Source organism: Callionymus lyra, chromosome 1 (genome assembly GCF_982586985.1).
Source record: "Callionymus lyra chromosome 1, fCalLyr1.hap1.1, whole genome shotgun sequence".
NCBI lineage: Eukaryota > Metazoa > Chordata > Actinopteri > Syngnathiformes > Callionymidae > Callionymus > Callionymus lyra.
In genome coordinates this window covers 20581819-20609165 of record NC_141818.1, presented here as the reverse complement: position 1 = coordinate 20609165, position 27347 = coordinate 20581819, and the positions used below count along the sequence as shown (strand labels likewise).

Here is a 27347-nt window from a genome sequence, read left to right as displayed (position 1 = left end):
TTTGATTGTCTTTTACACTTTTTTTTGAAACCATCATGTTTTAGTCATTTTCCTAGTCATTCCTTTACCTTTTGCTTGCTGTAATGCACAACACACTCTGCTAATGCCTGCAGTTAAACACAAACTCCCCTGCATAAGTAGTTATTGACAACCATATGAATAAATGCTGTAAATGTAAATGCACTTGTTTGTGGTAAAAAAAATGGGACATTTTTGACATTAGGTCCAAACTTTATTCGGTACATTTTAAACCATGAATGTTCATTTTCATTTTTTGCACACCTAAAACTCTACTTCTTTTGTATACAAGAGCCTAAGAAAAACAACTGCACATAACCACAAGTTTGACAGAGAAAGTCCTATTGTTGCACATTTCAAAGTGTCCATCTTGTCTGTCTGTGTCCAGTCCAGTTTTTGACTTGGAAGTCTGTAATAATCCTGCAATCACTCTCATTTAAACATGAGCGAGTCCATGTTTTCAATCTTCCCCTTCCTTAAGGGGTCTCATTCCGGAGGGTGCCCTGCCCCACGTTGCATAGATTGCAGATTATCCTTCCAGGCTCCTGTGCAGCACCCTCCCTCCACGCCATTGGATGATGTCATCAATTTTCCAAGAACAATTTTATGTCATTTTTTAATTTTTTAGAAACGGTTAAAAAGCAATTGTTCGCTGCGCAGATATCAACATGTTATTTACATGAGTTTACTTTACATCATTAGATCAAGGACCTCAGTATATATATATATTTATATATATATATCTATCTGCATATCTCGGAGGCGAAATCATTCAAAACAAATTGACAATATAACATTGTACATCAATGAGGACATCTGGTACCATGAGGTTTGAGTACTGAGCGATGAAACCAAATTCCAGTCTTTACAGCTGTACTGTAATGGATTCGTCTCTGAATGAATTCGGATAAATATTGTCAATTGTGTGACTTAAGCGGAGAAATACAGAGGAAATCATATCTTTACATGGACCCAGGAAAGCTAATGTACAAACAATTTTCGCACACCGTTGCTTCTGCACAAAGCTGAAAAAGGATCGGTTAATATATTAATAATTATCAAATATTTAGGTCAGATATAAACATACACACCTCTGTGACATTGCTCCACCTTAAGTCCTCTAAAACAATTTAATGGCATGTGCTTAAAGAGCAGAATGTTTTTTCACTTTGTACAATCAAACCCTTCAGCGTTAGTAGCAGTTCTCTTCTCCAGCGAAGAGCAGTGCATTCTGTTCACAAGATTTCATACGAGGCGGGGGTCCCAGCTACCGTGCCTCGACCTCTTTGGGATTACGAGACGGCGAGTAGTCCCGTGCATCCTGTGGGTTAGTAAGGGGAGTAGTCCTCCTAGGGGAGACTGGTCTGGCGCTGCCAGCTGGCACAAGAGGTGGTGGGGCACTGAGGGCGGCGGTAGGCGGCGTCCTATTAAGTAGGCCGTTGTGCCCTGTGGACGGGCTGAGTCTGGGGTAGGGCATACCACCTAAATGGGGCATAAAAGGGGGCATGTGTGGTAGGTGCCCTTCCATCGGGGACTGGTGCAGCTGGTGGAGGCGGGCTCTGTCCAGCTCCTCTCGAAGATGCATCCGTTCCCGCTCCTCCGCCTGCTGCCTCATCCTCTCGTGCTCCCTGCGGACCTCCAGTAGGTGCTCGTGGTGCTGGTAGTCATGGGCCTCCCTTTCCCTGTACGCTCGCTCCTGCTCGTACACACTCGGGAAGCGGTGTCCTTGCTCAGCCCTGAGCTGAAAGTCCATGCGTCTCTGAAGGTCCAGATTGCGGTACGCCTCACGCAGCGGATCCCAAGTAAAAGCCGGATGAGGAAGACGATCCCTTCCAGCTAGAGGACTGACGCCCATGAAGGGAGCCATGCGAGCTCGATCAAGTACATTTAGGCTTCCCATCTGGGGCATGGCACTCATGGAGAGAGGCAGTGAGTGGCCCATGGGGACACCATGGAGACCAGGACCGGGTATTTCATTCCCACGTGGTGAGGGAAGAGGAGGCTGCTGTGATAAAGGCGGATGGTGGTGGTGAGGGTTTCCGGGTTGAGAAAGTGGGCCAGGATGTGCTTGGATTTGTGGTTGTGGGCCTGGCTCGGAACTAACCACCATCACTTCCTGCTCCTCCTTTCTCTCCTCCTTGATCTTCATGTCATTTTTCACCTTGTGAAGTAGCTCAGGAGGCTCTTTCCTCTCACTGTCTTTCAGTGTGGGTGGAGGCCCGCCCGCCATCTTTATGCTTTGCTCATTGATCAAGTTCTTAGAGTATGGCGATGGAGAGCGCTGAACACTTTTAATAGAGTCTTCGGAGGATCGTCTTTCCAGCAGCTCCTTGCTGGGCGAGCGGCTCTCCTTTACTTTAATATCTGACAAAATGGAGGAGTCTCTGTGGCGCTCGAGAGGATCCTTCTCGAGCTCACGCAAACGATCCACACTTCCAGTGTGATGTCGACCCGAGTCGCTCGAGTTTTGGCTATTTGAGCGAATCAGATTGCTGATCTGGTAGCTGACTGGTGCTGAGGCTGGAGATGAGCGGTTGGAGTGACGGTTACGGTCCACGGAATCCCTGAGGAGACACAAAAGAAAATGTCAGATGATCCAATGGGATGGGTTAGTCTGTCCCTGGCCTCACTCGACTGTGAAGCATAATTCCAAGCATGAATCAAAGTTACCTGTCTTTGTCCCTCTCCTCCTTTCCAATGGATGAATCTCTTTTCTCCCTTTCTCTTTCTCTCTCGCGTTCACGTTCCCTCTCTCGCTCCCGCTCATTGCTATTGGCCGAGCTGCTCCTTTCAGTGTCGATACTCTTGGGCCACTGTGGTGGTGTCGGGAATGATGGCGGAGTGCGTCTTAGTCTGTTCCAGGTGTCGTGGTGAGGGCTGCCGAACGGGGGCAGTCCTCCCGGACCTTCTTTGGCACCGAAGACACTGTTGGACCCTGGAAAGGAAGTTGAAACAGGATCTGCTGTTAGGTAATTCCACACAAAATCATCCGGAGGACAATTACAACAACAACAAAAGCTGCTTTTGTCCCTGAAGGTTCATTCACTGAAGCTGCATAAAAGAGTATAAGGTCAGTAGCTCCCCCCAACAAAGAAAAATACTTATTTGCTTTTGGGCTAAAGGACTTTTTTTTTCTTCATCTGCCCTTCTGTCCTCTTTCTGCACCGGATGGACATGGAAGGCTCATTTGCCCTCTGGAGTTGAAAGCTGTGAAAAGCCAAAGAAGACCTCGGCATTCCATGGCTCGTCTACTCCAATCAATTCACAAAAGGGTGACTGATTTGGCACAGAAGCTAGAGAAAGACAGGCGGAGCAGGAGAGGATGCAGCGGGAACAGACCACAGCTCTCTGTGGCAGAGCAGAAGGGACTCCTCAAATAATTAAAAGTTGAATTGCCACCAAACAGCGGATCTAAGAGGGCCTGTTGGCAGTACTTTGTAGTGCTTCCAGATTAAATCCAGGCAGTTTCGGACATGGTTGGTGGCTGGAGTGAGAACCAGAAGAGGGTGCGGGTGGTTGTGTTGTGCTGCTTCACTGGGCCTCCCTGGGTTTGGGCCACTTTGACACAGAAACTAGAGCTAAGTGTTTTAATTTTTTCAGCCCTCCCGGCACTCCCTGTGGTCTACTGCTTGTCTTGCTCTGTCATGCTACTGGACACAGAGGCCAGATTGATGGGGGGAGCGTTGGAGGTGGAGCAGGGGCCAGCGCTTACCAAGCGAGGGGTTGCCTAATCCTCCGAAGGCACTGCTTGAAAGGTTGCCGAGGCCGCCAAAGGAACTGGAGCGACTGAAAGGATCTGCAAAATGCCAAACAGGGATTAGCAAAGGGGGAGGGCTGGCTGGCGGTGCTCACCACCACACCAACCCTTTTCCACTCGGCTTTTCTCTTACAAGCGAGCTGTGTTTTTGTCCGGCACTGCCATCCTAGCTCAGTGGCACTTAATCCAGCAGTAGCCAAGCCTCCAAGCTTCACCGCCACTAACGAGAGTGTGTCTGACCCTGCTTGTGCTTGTAAAACCACACGGCTTCATGGGAATACGAGCTCGCGATCGTGGAGCTAAGCAGAACATTTGCAGGCCGGGGAATTGGGAACTGTATTAATTAGGCTAAACAAACCACAGGGACTTAACTGGCCTGATGAGGTCCACTGATAATTGGAGCCCAATTTCGTTTCAGGAACAAAACAGGAACGAAAGAAATGAGTTCTTTCTACAGATTAGGGATTTGGGTATTTCCCCTATTAGACGGCATATCCAAGTTTCAGACTGTAAGAAACCTCTGCAGCACAAGAACATCATCCGCCCAGGAGGATGTTGGTCAGTAAAACAAACAAGCACACAGATATGTGACAAAGAACACATTTCAATGAGAGCACATTTATAAAAGAATAATATACTCATATTGGTGTCCATGATAGTTATGCATCTGGATGCCATCGTCGACTGCAAACCTTACACTGATCTTGTGCTAGTTCAGTAATCAGAGCAACTGTTTTCATCATCAATACAATAATCTTTAATTTGCTCCTAATTATGAGGTGTCTTCAAGTTTGATTTAATTACGAAGGGCTGCTCCTTCACTTCCACTCATGCGAGACGGAAGCTCAATAACATGGCACAGAAAAGGTAACATAATACTATAATATGTTGCAAGTGTATTGTTTTCCTAATTGAATTGATAACGTGCTGCGAGCAGAACATGATTCTTCATTGTTGTTGTTTCTGAAGAGCGTTGAAGCAGGTGCTGACTTCTCACTGATCCCACACATGGTTATATTTAAGGCGGTGAATCACGCTGTTGTGATTTCATAAGACACAAAGAGTGTGTCCTACATGAAAAACTACAGACCCGAACCTCAATTATTTTTATATAGGTGTGGACAGAGAAAGAAAAAAAGAAAATAAGAAGATGTAAAAAAAAGTGGTTACTTACACTTACCTGCCAAATGGCTAGGAGGCAGGAAACCGCCAGGGTGAGGCGAGGGGCCGTAGGGAGAAGGAGTAGGATGACCCGATCCTGAGAAATAGGTAGAAAATTATTGAATATTGAGAGGATTTTTGGTGGCCTTTATTTATACTTAAACTGAGAAATTCCACTTTGTCTTTATTGCACTTATGCTTTCCTAGACTTCATTTTTTTTTATTCTTACATTTCTGTGGCCATTTTTTTAATCAAAGCATATTTTATCTTTTAATTCTTTAATCTTATGTGATAAATGTTAAATCAAAGCAGATCTTTTTGTATTCTTATTTTTTTCTGTGGCTAATATTTTAAAAGCTGATCAAATTTTATTATATTTTCTTAGTATGTAAGTAAGTGGCTCATTTTTTATCAAAGCCATGTTTTCTGCTCCGAAAGCAAATTCTTGTGGCTTAGATTTAAAATGATAAACTTACTTAAGTATGTTTTGTCTGAATTGCACTTTCGTTTTCCTCGACTTATTTATTTACACATTTTTTAGATTCCTTAATTTTTATGTTTTTACCCCTTTTTTTTTATTAAAGCAGTTTTTTTTTGTATTTACAGATGTTTATGTGGCAAATCTTTTCATCATATTTCATTTATTTAATTTGTATATTTAATTTAATATTTTATTTTTTTTGTACTTTTTGTTGCCAGAGGAGTAGAGCTGCTCAACTGAAATCTAAATCAGTTAATTTTGCTTTACAGTAATTCACAGCCCACCTCCTCTCCAGCTTCTGCTCAAAATAGTTTTGGAGCTACCTGGTTGTTCACTGTGCACTAAAACTCTCCACCTGTTTGTAAACTATAATGGTATATATCTGTGCGAGTCACCTTCAATTATGTGTGTCAACCGATCGTTGTCTGTAACTGGCGATGGTGAGCTAGCGAGCGATCAGCTGGTGCTGCGGCTCTAAATGCTACAGCTGCACCGCGAGGTCAGTCCCTCGCTGCGCGTCGGCCTTACACTCGTTTCCCAAACACGGCAGCAGTGGCACGTTCTCCACGACGTGTTAATGAAAGACGGAATCACAGGAGTGGCGCTCGCACACCAATCGCATAATTACCAGTCAAAGGCTGTTTGCCTCGCTGTTGCCCTCCAACGCAGGGCAAATCAGTCAATTACCTCACAGAGAGTCATTCATATTCATAGATCCGTCCCTTCACAGCTAAACGTTTGCTACCAAAGCACTATAATTAAGTGAACATCAGCGCAGAGGAGAGGGAGAAATAAAATCCCGCTATTAGAGCATTCTAAGTGCAACAGACTTATAAATATTCATTTCATGGGAAGATGCAAATGGAAGGGTTTAATTGATCCGTCATGGTGAGGGGGTGGAGTTCACCCCCCCCCCCTGCCAGAAGGTCTCACTGACCTGTGGATGAGAAGAGAGGTCGTGCCAGGTCATGGGGGTACGGGAACCCAGGAAAGACTCCCGGAGCTGGGGGTCGACTGAACAGGTCCAGCTTCCCGTTCATGTCCAGTTTGTGAGGATCCAGCTGCATTTGCTGTGTGAGGGAGGGGGCGCACACCAGAGAGAGAGAAAGACGGGAAGAATTAGGTCAGTGGGAACCAAGCGCGTCCAGGAGAGGGATTTATGGTCAGCCTGGCTGAGTCCAAGATCAGAGGAAGAGTGACCGATGCTTCAACAAAGGCTTAGTGTCTGTAAAATCTGTCCAACTGTTTTATAACAAACATGTGTAATATGATTAGGGAGTCCAAATCCTTGATGTGAGCGGATCCACAAAGAGCCGACAGCACGGGGCGAGCAACATTTGCCAAGTGAGCTAATGCAGCACGACATCAGAAACATATTTAATACACATCAGAAGGCTCAGTGACATCAACTCATCCCATTCTGTACAGTGGCTTCTCTACATTCAACACAGTCCAGACAACAGAGACCAGATGAGTCACGTGATCACAAACAAAGCTCAAGGATTTGGCATCATTCACTTCGTCTAAGATGCACTATTATGTCACTAAAGTCATATTCTTATTACAGTTATTACTGCACTGTATAAATAATAACTCTTATAACATTGTCCTCTCCACTCAGTTGTAGAAAATGAATCAATGAATATAATATATTTCATATATAATAAAAAAATAAAATGTAATATATGATCACTGATCACACATGGATGCTAAGGGAACAAGGAATGTTGTAGATGCAGAGATGGTTGGAGAGTTTTCTAAGCCAATCAGCACCCAGGACACTGTAGAGAAAGCTCATGCCTCATACATTGGCCAAATGGTTTATTTATATATTAAATAAAATATAATATTTTTTTTTTACCATGTATGTTCGATATACATTTACCCAATTTCCCGAAGGAGATCTCCAAGGTATTTATATAGTCAATCTATCTATATTTTAAATCAGAATGAATAAAAAACAAACAAAAAAAGCAGTTTAGGATGGAAGACATAAATCAGACAGAAGATGGACAAGGACAAATTTGACAGTTTTGAAGATAGACCACAGTTGTTGAGCTGGTCCAGAAAAAGGACGGGACGGTGCAGGTTTTGTATCCAACAGGTCAAGCACATATAGTTGAACCAATCAGGTGTCTGAAGACAGTAGTCAGTTGATTGTCAGTCAGGTGCTGCTTGTTAGAGTCAACACCTGATTCGTTAACTCATGTTTGCCTGACTAGTTGGAACAAAAACCTGCACCGTCTCGGCCCTTTACTGGACCAGTTTGACACCCTCGTCATAGACCCTCTTCTGCTATTTGTTGGTTGAGACTGGACAGCAGTAATAACATATAACAGTAATGTAATCTATGTTTTATTTCCTGCACGTCTTTGATCCAAATTTTATTTCTATAAGTTTAATGTTTAGTGTGGTCTAGATCTGAAATCTGCCTTTTTTTGTCTAGTTTTATGTGTTATTTGTATCACTTTAACTATTTCACAGCTTTGTCTTGGCCTTTTAAAGTATATATTTTTAAATGTGTATTGTTTTTGATTGTTAAAGCGCTTTTTGACACTGGTCTAGAAAGACACTTTACAAATAACTATTACTTACTTACTTACAAGATATTGTTTTATGAAATAATACCTTCTTAAATGTTTTATATGCAGACATTTTGCATTTAATTCATGTTTAAATTCAACATTCAGATCTATAATATTCTGCCCCAGCGCAAATACTTGATGTTAATGAAGTAACTTTTACTCTATAAAACACTATGCTCTGGTTTAACCAGAGTGTACTATGGAATTTTTAACATAATAGTAAAAGTGATTGTACTTTTGAACAAATGTAATTCCACATTTATTCCCAAACAATGACTCTCCAAGGATTCTGTCCAGGAGAGAGATTTGATAAACCATTATGACTTTAAATATAATGGTACTTTTTTTATAAGTAGTGCATGCATGTTTAAAATGTATATATTATATTTCATATATTGGATCATTAAAATCTTTAGCAATGTTAAAATACGCAGATAAAACACGCTTTAAATCCTATAGAGACAGATTTGTCGCCGAGATATTTAGCTGTGTTTTATTTGAGATTTTTTCTTCCAAATAGACATGAATAGTTTTCCTTCTAGAGCGTCATAGGGGAGGGGGAGGAGTGTTCATCCAAAACCAACGTTTCTAATTTGAACAGAAGTTTCTCATCTCACGCACCTTCATTTTCTGCTGGTGGTGGTAGATCTGCCATGCGATCTGGACATGCACTGCGCACCACTTGCCGGGTTTCTAAAAATTTAGAAAGACACCGAAAGTTAGCCAGCCGGCATCTAAATGGAGTGGTGAAAAGGTCTTCTGGCCAAACTACAAAGTGGGAACACTAGATCGTTTGCAAGCAGGCAAAAAGGGATTATGGGACTCTAGCGCTGAATGGAACACCTCAAAGCTAAACCTTTAATGCAGCCCACAAGCCTGCAACGTTGCATTCCCATTGATCAGTTAAGGATAAGTTTGGACTTTGTTGCCTGGCCAGAGTAAACTTTATTTAAAGAACAACTCACCCTGACTGATGTCCTGAACGGATCAGTTATCTGTGAGAAAACAGAATGAGCATTATTATGTCATAGTACTCTTTTAACTCTATTCACATAGCTTTAGGAAGTATGTAGTATATAAATAAGAGCTCTCAAGACTCACCCGTGGATCCTTCTGCAGGAGGGTGTGAGGTACTGCTCCAGGACGAGCTGCCACATCGATAGGATTGGACGCCTGTGATGGAGACACAGAGATAACGTTTCATTTAACTGTGAACCAAAGTCTCAGTATACGCTTCTATTTGAGTGAGAATTATTTGAAGTAGCTAAGTTGTAATATAGCTAAAATAAACGAGCAAAGTACAAGATTTTGAAGTAATAATTGATCCAAACAAAATAACTTATACTAATTATCCTACTGCTAACGCTAACTAGCTACAGAGCTAATACATTCTTCCTCACTGTGCATATTTAATTTGAAATATTAGCAGCTGCTAATGTAGACTAAAAGTAGGATCAACAAATGTGTTTTTTACAAATATAATCCTACATCTGTGCTTATCCATCTAAATAAAGCATAACCTAAGTAAAGTACTGATGGGGCTGCTTGCTAACATTGCCATGAAGCAGTGAAGCAGTTCACCGCTATTTTGCGATCATTTTACTTTACCATCAATACTACAAATTATGATTTAGTGTAGATTAAGGTTTTTAAAGTAATGCTATCATGCTATCATTTAAATAAAGTGGGTTACTTAGAAGGCTGCCATATCAGAGGAATGAATAGCTAGACTCATGTAGCTAAATGCTAAAGTAGTGCTCAGAACCATTATGCTACATCTACTTTCTTAAAAACCTTGAATATTAACTTGGAACAAGCGCAGATCTTATCAATAATAAGTGTCAATGAATGAATGAATTGACAAATATATATATATACAAATAAATCTAAAGGTTTTTGCACATTGCATGAATGACAAATTAAATGAAATACATCACTATGAAATCAAAGTAGCAGACACAATCCTGGGTCCCAAAAGTGGCCCCACATTATTAGACAGGTGGTCATGATGTTATGCTCTCCTGAAGAGAGGCAGCTGAACCCATTAGAAGACCCGTGCAGAGCCCGATGATGATCACGAGCCTTCATGGCTGACGTCAGAGATACTGCAGGTGTCACACTGACTTAACTCTGATCTCTATAATCCACTTTTCCACGTGTGGAGAGCCACAGTGGCCGGATCAAGCTTTTTATCCGTCTCTAGATCAGGGAGAGGACGATCCCACGGTGTGACCTCGAGTCCCCAGACCACCCATCAGCCCCCCCGTCCCTCACACATACAACACCAACTCCTCTCCACGAATACTTAGTAGGAGCTTTAGAGTGTTCCTTCCAGCATATGGAGGGGACTTCCACAAAAGGGCCCCTCCGTGATGAAGCCCACTGGGAATAGGGCCAGAGGATTTAGGCAAACTTTGATTGGTGGCTTACACCGGGTCACAGCCGCTGGGCATCTGCCAGACACACTCACACCCCTCCTAACCCCTGCTGATGCTTCTTGTCGAGCACAGACAGATGTTGGTCGGCTCCCCTGACGCCGCCTCGCTCGGCTTCACGTGCATGAAGTTCTGCTTTAACATCTATTGATTTCTACCTAAACTGTTTTACCACATTTGCACCGTGTATCAATACTTCTCGTATGTTTGTGCTGAAAACAGACATCAATTTGCACATAGAAATATTGACGTAACACTACAGGACATAAGGGGGGATATTTTCAGAACAGTTTCCATCAAGATGTTTTATGGTGCAATTGAAGTAAATGGGTTTAAAATTCATCATAAATTGTGTATTTTTTGTGAATACTGATTTGTTTTGTAGTCATGACAAATATGAGTTTTTTTATGACGATGAATTACGGCTGCACAATTACTTTAACCAAGATATTTGACCTCAAAGATTAAACAATGCTGATCTTTCGAGGGTAATTACATTGTAAGATTGTGGCTTCGCTGCATTCTATTCCATTCTAAGCACTGGTTGAATCAGTAGTCAGCCAAAACTTGCCAAAAATAGCAAGTAAGTAGCAGAAGGAAAATGCAGCGGTAAGACATATATCCGGAGAAACAAGGCATGAAGCAAATAGAGATGTGGTTCAAGTTTTACTTTTTGATTATTCAATAGTTTTTTATTTGATCATACAAATAATTTCGGAATGTTTTTATTTGACATATAGTTGCAAGAAAAATGTGCACTGTACTAAAAAGGTAAATATTTAGTTCGAAAACCCGTGTAAACATAAACAGGATTTTATTTTAATTTTTTCAGTTAAGGCTGTGTACAAATCGTATGCAATATACATTATTAAGCTTTCTTGTATAATCGTAATTATAATTACGGCCCAAATTGTGCAGCCCTATGATATGTTTTTATGTACATGTGACCTGTAAAGTTGTTTTTCTCTTTAGTTTGACAGTTTAAATAGGTTAACATAAATACATCTATACATCTATATTAGTTTATTCTAAAAAATAAGTAAAAAAAAAACAAGTACATTTGAACTATAAGTATAACTTATTTGTTATCATTATTGACAAATCACAGTACAAGCACACATTGTAAAAAAAAATCTAAAACCTAAACTAAACATGTAACTATAACAGAGGCTTATAGTCTATAGGGTAAGCATCAAGGCGAGCCATCCTACTTCTGACACCAATTTACAAGAGTTTAACTTGAACTTGCTAGTAGCTGGAAGTTACAAAGCTACTTGATATCTGAACTCCATCTTCAAACATCTGTTCTCAAGAAACACATTTGATATTTAAGATAAGTTGTTGCTGACCCATGTAGAATTGGATCTAAAGTCATTTGAGTTTATAAAAATGTGCTTTTGAGGGTGAAGGTAGGGATCAGGGGCTGACCTTGGGCTGGAAGGCTCCTTGCAGCGAGCTGAAGGGTCCTGAGTGTGGGAGCAGCGGGGGCATGCCTGGCATGGTGGGGGGGTAGGAGGGGAAGAACTGGGGAAGGAAGGACGGGAGACAGACAATCTTAAAAAAAAAATCCTACAGAAATGCATACAAGCGCACAGACACAGATATATGTATATATAGATGTACAAAAGCCACAACAAACGATCTCATGGCAACATTCAAATACGTCAAATATTCCCATTTGCCGAATGCAAACGTCTCATTTGAATTTGAGGAGCAACTCACGTTCGAATGGTGTCTGATGAACGGATTGTCCAGCTTAGGCGTGTATTTGTCGAACTGAAAGAGACAAAAAGAGTCAAAGAAATCAGACGTGACTCAGCAGTTGCCCTCCAGTGTAATAACAATCATTTTTACATCCACCAAAACAAGACATCCAGCTTCAGAGCTTTCTCAGCCGACTAATGATCCCTGAAGGAAAACGTCTGGCCAACACCCGTCATGGCTTTAGTCAGGCCGTATGAAGACAGGCTGCACAGTTTTCCATGCGTACAGGAGGAGGGCGTAGCAGAGGCCTGGCTTTGGAATTAAACCATTATGAAAGGGAGACCAGTTGTTTTCAGTCGCTGGAAAATATGTGGAAATGTGAATCTAATTGCTTTTGCTAGCCTTGGCTTTTGAGCAACAGCGTGGTGGTGGAGCCGTGTCAGACGCCCAGAGGTCAGATTAATATTTAAATCCAATCCATGTCTCTCCTGTGCCAAGCGAGCGCCAGACGATCCTGGTGTCTTTTCGTTTATGACTGTTTGTTTACAGCCTAAATTCATGTGTGAACCAGTTCACAAATAAGAGTTTCGACTATTTTACGCAACACACTGTTGCTTGTAAAGGAACAATAATCGGGATTTCACATTAAAGGCAACACTTGTTTAATTATTTAATTTAATACAAGCTTGAAGTAAATAAATAAATCATTATTGTGCTAAAAATGTGCCATAATATGTCCCTTTAGCCAATTTCACTGTGCCAAGAATCGAGAGACTAGAAAGAAGAAAATAACATTAGGAACGTTTGACCTTCACATAAGAATGCTTTCATCTGAATGTGTGTTTAAATTGTTGTAGCAGAACAAGGTGGCGTTAAACTGGTCTCGATCTCATCTTGTCAGAAGACAAATCTTCAGATGATGTGGTGAGAGGCCAATTCAGGTCAACATGAAAAGTGTCCGACATACAGGAGTCTCACTCGACCTGTTTTGCTGCACGCCGAGCAGGCCAATGTTGACCTTCATGTGAAAGGGGGAACTGTGTGTGCCGGGCCAATCCCGACTCTCTATTTTAAGCCAGTTAATTACAAGTGACAGTAACCAACACCTCTCCTGCAAATACACAAACCATTTGCAAGTACTTTTTGCGAGTGTTTTCACAGCTCTCTCTTGGCACGTGTGTCGGGGTATGAATGCTGGTTTCTGTGAGGTCTCCGGAGCACTTGGCCTTCTGGCGAGGACACGTGCTATTCCGGCGCTAAACTTTCACATCTGTGCACCAAAGAAGTGGCTCGTTGGTGTTAGCGGGCGATAATAGGACCTAAATCAAAGACAGGCGTCCGAGGGGGAGGAAGTGCCGGGTCTGCTTCCGAGCTCATTAAACAGCTCCTCGGCCAGTTTGAGTTAAATGCCGGGATTGGGATTATTGCCACTTTACGACCTCGTAAAGAGATAAAAGCAAATCTTGTCCTTGTAATTTACGACGCCTGTCACAGTTTACAGCTCGTTACGGTTAAACTTTAATACGTCATCCCGCAACAATTAAGATTTTTGAATCCACGCTCCTCCATTAAGTGCAACCATTAGCCGAGAGCTGGTACATAGTTGGTTATTTCAGTCATGACAAGACAGTGAAAACAACATTATCATTACGTCTGATTCTCTAAGCAAGCATCGAGGAAAACATTGTAGAGGAAGACAAGAGGAAGGAGGAGAGGGACATGAATGATGACAGTTGTAACAAAACACAGTCCATAATGGCAGTCTGGGTGGAAAGAACACAAGATGAACATCAGGTGCCCCACAGTAATCGCAGTATTAAACAAAATCACCTCTTTCATCTTCAAAGTGTGCGCGGTGCGTAATCCCCTCCACACCGTGAACAACCAGCACAGCAGATAGAGCCACAAAAAAAAAAAATGCAGTGCACTTATCCCGAGACAGCGCCATAAATTCCAGAGCTTTGATTTCTAATGTACAGGATGAGGATAATCTTGGAGCAGACCCTTAATGGGACCACAAGCTCTTAATCAGAGGTCATGACAAGATGGATTAGATCTATTAGACTAATGCCAAAAGCTACAAATGGAGCCTGGCTGCCGCATATTTGAGATGATGAATGAAACGTGATGGCAGTTGGCAATTAGGAACTATTAGAAACATTATCGAAAAGCTCCGGCCCTGATGTCATTCCGACTTTCATCTTCGGTGACAGACTGCACGTTTTTGGGGTTTTGTTTGCCGCTGTGCTGAGTGCTCGCAGACATGGAAGGCAACACACACACACACACACACACACACACACACACACACACACACACACACACACACACACACACACACACACACACACACACACACACACACTGTGAGACAGTTTGAACTTTCTCTTTTAAAAAAAACATGATTTAAACACATCCATATGCACATGCTGCCATGGATGCCCCAAAAGTTGACCCAGGAAAAGATGGTGGCTGAAAGAAAACATTGCGGTTAGTCTGGGAAGTGAGAGTGGTTATTGTCGTTGAATTGTACTTCATAGAATACATTTACAAATACAAACAGAGATTTGAACATATATTACATTTTGTTTTTTAAGTTGGCATGAAGAAAAGACTATTCTTATGTCAAACATTGTGTACATGATATAATATGAATAATGTGGATATTAATCAGTTACTTTTCAAGACAAATAGTACTATTTAACTTAACTGATATTTTTAATGGTTTTATTAGAGGATAAAACCTGTTAATTTGAAATAAATATGTTACAGTAGTTGCTAGTGTGCTACAGTAAATACAATGCTTGACAACTTACACTGAAAACAAAAGGTATACCAACCATTCAGGTTAGTTGAAACTCAATAGTCTTACATATAATAGCTATCAAACATCTTTATAAGACTAGAATAGATTACTTACACTGTTTTTACTCTCACATTGATAGATATAATGCAACAATCCCAAGTAAACATACGTATCTAACATTAAAGAATTATGGGAGTGTTGACTTGGGAAGATGTTTCAGTTACTGTTAGCTTTATGAAAAACTTTTTTACTGCAACCACAGCTGTCGATATCAGCACAAGACACGTTCCTTCTTCAGCGTGTTTTTCACTTAGTCACCCGTGACTTGATGTGTTAATTATTTGGGGCAATGACACTAATCAATTTTAACCCGTGTTAACCAGTTACACAGGAAATGCCGTGTGAGTTCAGAGTGTTTGTCCCAAAGCACATCCTTCGACATTTAAGGGAATTATTTGGTGATATAATGTATTTCGGTCACGCTCTTCAGCAAATGAATACAAACTAGGGATTTCTGTGAAAAAAAGACATTTCCTTTTAGTTAATTTTCAGTTTTGCTCCCTTTTTTCTCTTCTTTTTGCATCAGTAACAAAACAAATATTTATTGCTGGTGATATGTTTTTGTTTATTTATCCAGATGCATCTGAGACCTGATGATGCCTTTAAAGAATGAAAGGTTAATAATGTCGCCTTAATTGGGATAATTTATCTGCAACTAGCAACCTCATCATAGAGCACAATGTCCACAGACATGGCCGTTGAAAAAAGGTCAGATCACGAGAATTTCCGTACAGCACCTAAATATATCATTTTTAAAATTAGCTTCTTTGACAAAAAGACATGAAAAAAGGGTTTAGGAAACTGAGAGCAAAAACTGAGCGAATAAAAACAGCTAACAAAACGGCTAAGGAAGGTGACCCTGAATAAATGAGGTCTTAAATTTGGGGCGCATGGGAAATCCATCGAGATAAAGAGATTTGGGAAGAGGTGACACGTAGGTGGGAGGTTACGGGATCTGTTTTATTTTACTTATCCTCACATTTCTGGCTTGGGTACGCACCATGGGGGGTGCGGTGGGCGGGGTGAGGATGGCAGCCGGGGGCAGACTGGCGGGGAAGGGCGTGAAGGTGTGCTGGTGGGTGTGTTGGTGCTGATGCATGTGCTGATGTTGGTGAAACTCAGCCCTCAGGAGCGAAACGGGGGCCAGCTGCGAGGCGGGCGGCCCCCGGCCCCGCTCCGAACTCTGAACCAGGAAGCGGTTGTTCAACTCTTGTCTCAGGAGGTCATGCTCTGCAAGAAAGGAGAGCGAGGAAAACCAAAAAAAAAAAAAAAAAAGAGAGAGGAAGAAAGAAAAAGGGGGAGGGGAGGAGGAGTGATGGGGATAGACACAAGAAAAAAGGCACGGACGCCCGAGTCAGTCACAAGAAGAGAAGAAGAGAAATAGTCACCTGGCATTCTCTGTTTCTCCAGCTCATGCTGTGAGGGTTTTCTACGTGGGGACTCATTGGTGGTGGTAAGAGAGTTGCCTGTGACAATGTGCCAATCAGAATCCCCGAATGAGGCTGGCAATACATGATTGGTTGGTTGAAAGATATCAACAGGCTGGTATCTAAAGACAAGAGAGAACCAAGAGTCATCCCAGCAGAAAACACACACACCTTCGCTCTCTGATCGAAACACAACTGGCCCTCAGCACCGGAGACAATTGTTACACTGTCGTCATTGTTGTGTGTTTGGCCTAATGTCCAACTTGTACCACACAACTGTGCTAGTGGTGGTCTGAGGAAGCTTCATGAAGCAGTGTCATTACTTGCGGAGTCCACTAGATGGCCCTCTCTAGGCAGACACTTATAATGAAACATCGCATAATTTTTAAACTGATGGCGCCACCTACTGGCCTCTAAAAATCATGACACTGCTTCATGAAGCTTCATCAGCTCATCACTACTGACAAGTAACAACACATCTCTGCATCAGTGCGTAGCTATACAATAATTTAACATCAAAAATGCCAGTATCAGTTCAGATACACTTTAACTATGTTAGCCTCAGAACTTGACAAGAGCATTATGAGAGTCATAAGTCAAATATAAACACATGACTGTGTTATCGTTTCCATTTTCTACCATAATAATCGCTGAAGTTTTCGCCTCAACCAATTAAAACTAGAATGCATCATTACCGTAAAAATAAGTGTGACAATTGATCAACTTACTTGATCTATACTTACTGTGAAATCCACCAGTAGAAACTGAAAGTCATTTTACAGATTACAAATTAACTGACTAAGATAGAAGCTTCCAGAGGCTGGACCATGTCACTCTCAGATTTGTCTTAATACCTTTTTAACACCGGTATATTGCAAATTGCAAATTTCTTGGGTAAAACGTATGTCGTGTTTGTCAGGTTTGTTAGTAATCTAATCCATGACTTGACTTGACATGAAAGCCACGTGACTGGAGTCCTCGCCTCTGGAAATCTCTATCATCGGGTCCCTTGTTAGCCCCATTAAAAACTGAGTCAATCTTAAAAACCCTCTGTGTCGTGGAACTATCATTATTTAATAATTACGGTATTTGGCAGGGGCGATTTATAATTTATGTCAAACTGGCATTCAGAAAACATTCACATTCCTGTTCATGTTAAAGATTATAAAATGTATTTGTAAATCTGGGACCTGCACATTCAGGCTGCACTGAACGATGAGGGTTTTATGAGCATATCATCTTGGTTCAGATAAAATAAATACTATAATAGATTCAAATGGAGGTTTAGCCTTTATCTTTTTGTCTCTCAGCTACTAATGTGTAACTATCTGTTTGGCATACTAAACTATGAGAAAACTTTTTATATTGAGAGGAGCTTTACGATAATAGTTTGATGTGCTTATCAGACTACAATGAGACAATTTATCCATTTTTACACTATAGTTTGATTGACATATCTGTCAAAATAGGCAGATGGTTATCTTAAAACCAAAGTATGTTATTGTTCATGTTAATATAGGACCTATAAAGATGCCATTGTTTAATGCTAAGGAACGGACATTATTGAACAACAGTCAACATTTAGATTCCAATCTAATGAAGAAGGAAAGGAATTTAATGATAGTGTTTGTTGAAGGAGGACAAACACTGAAATAATTATAAAAAAGAAAATACTATCACATTCTAACTAATAGCTGATGTTAAATGCAGTATGTAAGAAATAGAAAATCAATAAAAGTGACTAAATTTGAGCTCGTAATGCAGTTTGTGACAATTCATGAGAGCTTCTAAAGTGATAATTCATTTGAAAAGATGTATAGTAAGTATATCTAGCGCTACTTTTAAATATGAGCCTTTAATGCAGTTTGAAACGATTCATGTAAGCTGCTTAAGTGATAATTCATAGAGCATAGAGCTATTTGTAAAGATAGCATAGCCAGGTTAGAGTGTCAGATGTTTTTAAATACACTGTTTGCTTTGCTGACCACTAAAGTGTTTCTGTCATATCTTGGAGGAAATTACCTGGGTACGGCGTGCCGCCGGGGTGCCCTGGCACAACTAAGCTGTTGGTCGGTAAGGTCGGTGGTGGCGGTAGTGTGGCTGGGGTTGCAAACATGGCCGGATGGCGATGGGCCGTACTCCGTAAGGAGGAATAGTGCGAGGTAGAGAGGTTGGCAATAGACAGCGGCAAGGCTGGGGCCGAGGAAGGCAGCCCGCTGAGGTGATGGTGGTGGTGGTGGTGGTGTGGGGAGGGGGGCAAGTGACTCTTGGGAAGAACTGGGCTGCTGCTGTGACTGGAGATTAAAAGCAAACACAAGCCAACATTACTTTTTCATCTTTTCAACATCATTTTCAGAACAAAGGTTGAAATTTCTAACTTCAAAATGAACATTTGCCGAAGTACCACTTCAGTCTTGAAATAAAATAATGATTTCTTACTGTAGAAAGACTATCTTAGATCATCGTTGATAGGAATAAGAAAAGAAAAGATCTTCTATCACAGATTCTTTTCACAACAGAACAGAAGTTACATAATATATTGAGCTTTCATGATATTGTGCGCCTTCCCCCTGATAACAAATACTTGCCTCTACATACATTCATTAAATTCAGGTTGCTTTTGTTGTGCGCTTGGCTCCTCGACACCAATAACACAATTTATTTGACAAGTTTCCTCGACAACATGGGAGTGATTTTCTAATAAAGTTCCGTATGAGCGGGGAAGATGAAAGCGGGAATGAAAACAGTAAATCTGACGCTTGCTTATTGCGTGTTGGACTGGACGACAATCAATATATTCACATACAAAATAATGAATCTGATTTAGAAATGAAAATCTTACTTGTTTTATGGATTGTCAATATACGTCCATTCCAACAATTTATCGTTCTGCAATATTGAGAAATGACTTTAACGGTATCAACCCACCTGATGTCGTGCAGGTTGCTGTACTGCAGCGGGTGATGCAGGTGCTGGCTGATCACAGGCTGGGCATGGTGCTGGGGAGCCACATGAAGGTAGGGCTCCTGGTGCACATGAGGGTGAGGAGGGTGATGCTGAGGTGGGGCCCTCAGCAGGGATGGGGAAGGGGCAGGGGGCGGAGCTTGGTGTTCCCTTTTGACACTTAGAGGAGGCGGGCTGGTCAGTCGCGACCTAAAAGGCTCGGGGGGAGCTGCTGCTGCAGCGGGGGCTGGGGAGCCCGTCGGCGCAGAGGCCGGGGTGGGGCTGGGCAGAGGGGGCGCGAAGGGAAGCTCAGTGATGCTCTGGTCCTGGTGGCGATGAAGCCCGGATATTTTGGCCGAGCTGTAAGTCTTCGACTCTGGAATCTCATTCGTCGACACACCTGAGGGATAAAGATTGTTTTATTAGAACTACAAATAACAGACTTTAAAATGATCCCAAAATCTTCTAAACACAATTCCATACTGTCACAGCGGACACTGTCCATCCTGTGAGTCACAGAAATTGCCCCAAAAAACTCTCATTGTCTAATAACCAGAAGTTTTGACATGTTGGGATACTTCTCCATGGACTTTTTGGCCAAAGGATAATGCTGAGGTCAATGGAGAACAAAGATGCGGAAAAAAAGTTTAATTTTGAGTTTAAAAACAGACTTAAAGTAAGTTATCACCCCACTCAGTACTACTTGAAGATACCCAACATTACTGTAAACAATGAGAAGATCATGGACCAGTGATGCTTCTTGGTAAAAACTCTTTGGGTGAATAGGTTTAAAGCCTTGATGAAATATGACTTATTGCAACGATTACATACCTGTTGCATACTTTTATTGAAAACTAGCCTAAATTCTAATAATCCTGACGACGTAAGGGAACGTTGGGGTTCCATCATCATTTAGACTATTTTTCCTACACCCAAGGTTCATTTTAGTGCTTAATCAGGTCATTTTCATGCTTGAGTATAATCAGATGATCCAATTTCTCCTCACGATCCAGTCAGTATGAATAAATCACTTCTAATTAAAGTTAAATGTTGGCCCCATTCAGGCCTTTGCTAAGCACACAATCTGGCATGAAATAATTATGTTTCAATTGTGTGGTAAAGAGCCATGCTGGCCCCTTTTCTCACTTTGCAGTGTCCTCTGTTCCTGAGCCTTTTTTTTTAAAAGGGAGGATTTGGGAAATAAGGTGAAGCTGTGTGAACTCTGCTTCACTTTGACTTTGCCATTCATCAGCAACCTTTTCAACATTCAAGAAACCTTTGTAATCAGCAGGCCACTGAATAGCCTCCATTCTCACTCGCCGCCACGTAATGACTGCAATTACGTAGTGTTGTTGAAGGAGCACCAACAGATGCTGCGCTATGAAATTTTCTAAAAAGTTGAACGAGTAACCCACAACTTATTAAAAGCTACTAAACCTTTGGAAACAAGGTTCTATTGGATGAATAAAGTAGATACCGATGAGTTCAAGCATAAAATAGCTTAAAAGAGCTCTAATGCTCAATAAAGTTTAACAAAATGACTTTAACTATGATAAGAAAAGTTTTTACTTTGGTAAAAAAAACAATGGAATCAAACAATTTTCTCAAGAATTTAGAATTTAAACTAGTTGCTGAATAACAGCATAAAACTGTGTTCAATAACTTAACAAAAGAATGTCCTCACAGATCGACGTCAAAAAGTTGTGACCTTCTATTTTGTAACACAAATTTCTCCTTTGTAATGTACTTTCCTGAGACTTTATAATACATTCATAAAGTGTTTTAATATTAACTGCAAAACTGTACAGCAAAATCAAAGCTCAATATGATTGGCTGGCCTTCAGCCATACCTGAACTAAATAAAGACATTGAAATGAGTGAAGGTTAGCTCACACGTTCAAACCAGTCTATTAGAGTTACTTAATAAGGCATAGAGCAGCTCTTCTGTTTATTATGGATGACAAGCAGTCAAAATCAGTCAATGTGGACATTAGTGTAAAATATGAGGGTCATCCAGAATAATTGCCATCATGCAAAGAAATATGTGAAAACAACTAAGTGCTCAGATATTAAGTGACAGACAGGGACAAGGGACGACAGCTTGGTTGAAATATGGCTCGTCTAAGTGGCTCTAATCTACGGCTAAGATCCTGCTGTACTTCAGTCAAAGGGCTTACTTGTGCCTCAATTAAAAAAAGAGCTCCACAGGCACTCAACAGTAGCAAAAAAAAGAGAGAGGGTGCTTGGAGCTGCTGTCAACTCAGTAAGATCTCAACATGCTGCCCACTAATGGAATATCCAGTCCCTATTAGGAGGCTGCTTAATCTTTCAAGAATCCTCACTCCAATAAATAGACTAATAAAAGGCCAGGGCGTTTTATTTCTTATTTGCTCAGCCTTTTGATTTATACGAGAATTGGGTCCGTGGTGTGACAATAAATTCCTGGGGTCCTGGCGCACGTAAACAGCTTTACTGGGGTCTGGGCTTTGGATTAAATTGTCAGCCTCTTGTATTTGCGGGTGAAAGGAAGAACGCTGGAGGCAAAGATAGAGAGAATGGCACAGGCAGACAAATAGAGATGAAGAAGCAAATATTCACATTCAAAATGTCGCCGCCGGGTGATGTTGCCATGGAAACTCGATCTTCCAGACACAATGCGAGGCGAGTGATAACTGGGAGAAGTCTCACTTCCGTCACGAGGAGACAGAAAGGTTTCTAATAAGAAAAAAGCTAAGGGATATAGTGAGTGCTGCTGTATTTTAATGATGATTCTAATGGGATCTAATGACGGTACAACTCAGCCTTCTTTAAAACCCCTTGGCATCTCACACATGTACAAATGCAGACAATTCAAAGATGAAGTCAAAGAACTTAAAGGCGTGATTATAGGCTGATAAAGCATGCAAAATTAGAGCTAATTTTATAGTTCTATATGTAAATTATTACAGATCACTAGCTCTCCGAAATGCTGAACAAAAATACAATGCTGGTAAACATTGTCCAAGGGATTGTGTGTATCTCAACAAGCTTTAATATGTATCTGCAAGTGTTAAAAAGGTGTCATTAGAGGATTCCGGTACTAAAAAGGTTAAAAGAAAAAGTTCATGGATCTACATTTGGCATCACAGTGTTTGCATGGGAAATGTATGGCTCACAGTTAAGCATTGGTAGGTGAAAAAAAAAAATGGCCGTTAGCAGAAGGTATTTCTATTGGTACTTTTATTTTTTTTTACAACAAATTCGATACCTCATCAACACGACAGCTATGGAAAAAACCAGACTTCCATACCAGACAAACACACATCTGCCAATTAAAGATCCAATATTTCACAACACTATACGCAAATTCAACCTTGTTCCCTTCAACGTTTCTCGAAAAAAAGGACGGTGTTTATTTTTGGCAAACAATAGACAAGCCTCAGTCAGTTATTAGAAACAAACGCCAGAATGTCCCTGTGAAAGAAATATGCTGCTTTTGAATCCTTTCCCTTCAAACCTGAGCAGATGGTGTGAGTCAGGCAGGTTGGAGGAAAGCCTGGTGCTGTCTGGTTGGCACCTCCCACACACACCTCCCTCTGCTGGGTTAGTGCACAAGGGGGATCTGGCCGTTCCCTTGGGGGCTGTTGGCAAGCCTGCTCACCAGATGACATCTCATCCCAGTATTGATCTTTTTATAGTTGCTTATGTGGCCCTGCTTACTCAGGGGAATTGGTGTTACCCCTTGTGCGCGTGCCTTGGTCTGCAGTGATATGAGCTGGGGGGTGCGGGGGGTGCGGACGGAGGGAGCAGACGGACAACATGCCATGGGGATTCACTAGTAATGACTGATGTGCCACACTGGGGGACCTGTGGTAAACAGAGAGTCGCTCTACAGCTGTTTTGCTGTCCCCATGTTCGTCACCGGTGACCCCGTTTGCTTCTATGTAACATCTGGGGAGCTGGCATTCATCTGGTTAGAAATGACTGACGTAAAGACAGATGGTTGACTTTGAAGGGTGGTGAACCAGGAAAGGCTGTCTGTCGTGTCAAGAAAATCTCAATAAAGGTTAGCACACTTGCCAGGATATTCGGTGTAGTTAAGCAATGAGGAAAAACAAACCTGAACTTTGACCTTCAGAAGAAAAACGATTGCTTTGGCCAATTGAGAAAGGGAAGGCAAGGGACAAGGCTGCATTCAGAATATTGCATTCAGCCTGCAACCAAACCCCACCAACAAGAGCTGCATATGCAAAGTGAACATGTTACTGATATTGTCCGCCGAACCCTGCCTTTGCCTGTGTTTATACAACAGTCAAATAAATACAACCTGTATGCAAATAAATCTTTCAGTTGGGCAATGCAAATGATCTGTGGTTGGAGGACCGAGTGAAGACCATTACAGTGGCTCATTTTATTTACCATGCAAACACTGAGGGACACTCTCATCATGTCCGGGTCTGATTAAATAATGACGCTGATAAACTGAACTCAATGCTTAAGACAGTTACACCTGTTGACTTGGTGAAAATACAAGTGCCTACGAATGTAGTATGTCGTTTATTTTTATAATGCACTTATGATGAATACTGTGGAAAAATGGCACCAGAAAACTGCTAACCAACCCTTTCTCATTTTGAGCTAGTCAGTCATAAAGGGACTGAGTGATTTAAACAAAACTAATTCACACAAGACAGACAGAAGGGCAGAGCCGTGTTGAATAATTGTGCTAATAATAAAATCATAGAAGAAATTTGCAATGGGAATGCTTTCCCTCACACTATTTAATCCGCCTCGAGCATTGCCAAGCTGGTGGCGAGCGGAGCCAAGACAACGTTTCTGCAAATCACTCAGATGTTAATGGGGGATTGGACGAGGGGAGATCTGGCAAGAAAGCTGAAGAGCGGGGACAGCTGGGACGTTTTGGTTATTTCCCTCCATCTTCTCACTGCAGCTGACAAAGGGAAATGAATGGCAGAATAACTGGAACTGCTGTTAAGCTGTAACACGTTTACAGTCAAAGCCTGAGCATAAATCGAGGACCTAATGTTCATTTCTGAGAGCTGGCAGCTGAAGTTGAGATGAATCTCTTTGCGGCTGGGTATCAGATCTCGAATCTAACTCCTGCCATATGGTGTGAGACTCATACACCCTCACCTCTGATGACGCATATGCCAATATTGTCAACGGGTGCAGTTGGGTTTTTATAAGCACACACACTTAAAATTCATTATTGCTCATACAAAACAGTGTTGCTGATAATTAAGAAATTACTGCATCAGTACAAAATATCCGAATCAAATGCCAAAGATTTATGTTGTTTAGTCTCATATTATTTTCTTTGACAGTGCTTAATGTAATGTGGGATGCTTTAAAGAATACATTTGATTTATTCATTGTTTTCAATCAGCAACTGAAAAAGGACCGAGAATATCTACATCCTGAAAATATGGTGATGCCATCTTAATTTATAGATACGAGTCTCTGGTCCTTTGTTAACCATTCCTAATCTAGGTCATCTGCTAGATGACAGCCATCAGTCTCAGCATCACATGGACAAAGCTTGGTCGTCTGAGGTCAGTGCCAGTGGCTTTTCCCAAATAAAAGGCTGGACCACTTTAAACTTTAAACTGAAAAGCTCAAGTCTAATGGCTCCCCTGACAGGGCCCACCCTGCAACCCTGGAATTTGACCCCTTTCACTCTCATTGACCCATCACTGACCAGAGTGACCCCTCTTACCCTCAGGCTACTTTGGACAGACAGCTTAGGGGCAACAAAAGGGGGTTGGGGTTGTGAACTTCAAGGATGAATTTGGGCTGCTGAAAGGAACAGAAGCCTTCAGGAGTTATTTGTTCAATGCCGCGAGCACTTGCCTTATCATTTCATTAATTAGCATGACACGCTTGCCCAATGGACTTGAACGCCACCGCGGCAGCTGTCTCAATTGATTAGGGTGCAGACGTGGCACTGCAATTACAGAGGTGACTGGAGACAACGCCTGCCACTTCTAATAAAGGACTCTGCCTCTGCCTCCAATATCATTGAGCAGCAGTGGGAGGCTGGTGGCAGCCTCCCTGCATCCCACGTACCTTTTAAGACCTTTTCAGAATCTCTTAGAAGGATGCGAGTGTGGGCTGAAGCTCTTGAGCAGCATGTCAGCTTAACTTAAGCTTGTATAACCACTGAGCAACATCATCCTGGTCCCCCTCCACAGGAGCGCGGCGTCATTAGCCCACCAGCTGGCCCGCGATGGGAGAGGGAACTTACCATAGACCGACAGGAAGAGATGGAATGATACAGCGTTCCTAATACAAGTCCGAGCAGAAATGGTGAGTGTTCAGCAATGCTGCCTTTCAGTCTTGTTGCAAGTGTGAACAAGCATAAAGCCGAATGCCTCTAAGTGGATATAATATTATCTTTCAGCGCGTTGCTGATTACTTCTCAATGGAAAGGAAACGGCTGGGCGAAAATCCTTCAACAAATCCTAAGTGGCATGACAGTGGGCTGAAAGAGCCTGCATGTTTTCTTTTCCTCCTCCTACATCTCTGTTTTCAGTAACCCACTCTAAAAGCAAAGAAACAATGGTTAACTGACAGCTCTTAAACATCCACTGCACCTCATTCTTTGTTTTGACACTGCAATTTAGAGACTCTGTTTTCCCCCAGAAGTATAGCATTTCTCTGAGCGTTGAAGTGTCCTTAATGTAGGCGGAGGGTTCCCTCAGCTTCATGCAAATAAAGCGGTTCCATTTCATGATGCCAAATAATAGCCTGTGTCGGTCAAGAATGTTGGAGCAGCTGGCTTTTCAAAACTGTGGCATTTGAAAGGTCGTGACGGTTCAAACGAGCGTCTCTTCATCAACAACAACACGGGAGAGCGGTCATCAGGCAGCCTCCACGTTTGCTCTTCTTGTCATGTTTTTGTGCCGAACTGTCCTTTCATTAGACATACTGATCAAAGAGGTCACTTCACTAACTCCTGTTTAGGCCATTTTTTTATGACAAGAGCCGCTCCAGATAAAAATACATCACGATCGAGAGCACAAGTTTTAAAAAACTGGTAGCACACAAACTAGCTGCATCAGAAATTTACAAAAACTGAACACACTCTAACTTGACATGTTACTTTCATCCTGACTGCTGCACAATACAACATAAGCTTTCAGACTAATGAAAGTATAAAAAAATTTAATGTTATGTTGTTATTATAATCAAAGGAACTTTATCCAGAACCTGAACTTCTCCTTAAAAAAATGTATCTTGGGACCATAATATATCTAAGTAAATCTGTTTTAATTGTCATGTTGTGTGCACGGAAAGGAGACACGTGTTTTCTGTTGAGTTTAACATCCACCCCGGTCCCAAACGTACCCCCTTTCCTCAAAAGAAAAATCACTGTTATGTAATAACAATTTGCTCCTCAGTAGGATCCTGCTACTGTGATGCCGCTGGGAAATTAGGCTGAAAGATGGAGACCCGGGAGCTTTGAAAGACCAACGCTGTCATGTTTTCCAGAGATAACGTTAGATGTTACATAGGTACGTTGATAGCTGTGACAAACCACTGTATTAACTTCAATCTGAGCTACTACTAATACTCTTTACTTCCCAGGTATTTGACTTACTAACTTCCAATATTAACATATATCAAACATAGACTTATTTCAATCTTCATAAGGAGTCATAACATAATATCCTTTTATTTGTCAATTTAATGCGAATTGCTTCACAATATTTTCAGCTATTTCATTTATTTTCATTTAAAGTAATGCAAAGCAAAAAGCAATGTAAATGTATAGTATTTCTATCACCAAAGAGATTATTTGAAGCTACTGTTTGTAGCACACGCGCAGCAGGAGTGACAATGGGACAGTACCCCATTAATCATTCTTGATTATAGAGAAAGGTTGACAGAAAATGACGGATGAAGACAGAGCTAGAGAGGGGGAAACCAGGGGGGTCAGGCTAGTTAATAAGGTTGTGGAGCGAGGATA

At 41.6% G+C, this 27347-nt stretch overlaps 1 protein-coding gene across 12 annotated transcripts in view; it reads right to left on the bottom strand.

Annotated features, from left to right (window-relative positions):
* Positions 1-210: 210 nt before the first annotated feature.
* fbrsl1 (fibrosin-like 1) overlaps positions 211-27347 on the bottom strand; it is a 336829-nt gene continuing 309692 nt past the window's right edge. For 2 of the 12 annotated variants that reach the window (XM_087796540.1, XM_087796543.1), the window contains 13 exons: positions 19364-19778; positions 18458-18729; positions 15988-16238; positions 12161-12214; positions 11867-11962; positions 9105-9176; positions 8969-8998; positions 8625-8696; positions 6356-6488; positions 4950-5033; positions 3731-3814; positions 2689-2953; positions 211-2582 (listed from right to left, as the gene is read on the bottom strand). In XM_087796540.1, the coding sequence (XP_087652666.1) occupies positions 1286-2582; positions 2689-2953; positions 3731-3814; positions 4950-5033; positions 6356-6488; positions 8625-8696; positions 8969-8998; positions 9105-9176; positions 11867-11962; positions 12161-12214; positions 15988-16238; positions 18458-18729; positions 19364-19778 (3125 nt within the window). In that variant the 3' untranslated portion in view covers positions 211-1285. Of the gene's footprint in view, positions 2583-2688; positions 2954-3730; positions 3815-4949; positions 5034-6355; positions 6489-8624; positions 8697-8968; positions 8999-9104; positions 9177-11866; positions 11963-12160; positions 12215-15987; positions 16239-16396; positions 16558-18457; positions 18730-19363; positions 19779-27347 lie in introns of all 12 variants that reach the window. The other 10 variants (XM_087796542.1, XM_087796541.1, XM_087796547.1 and 7 more) reach the window with 10 other exon arrangements.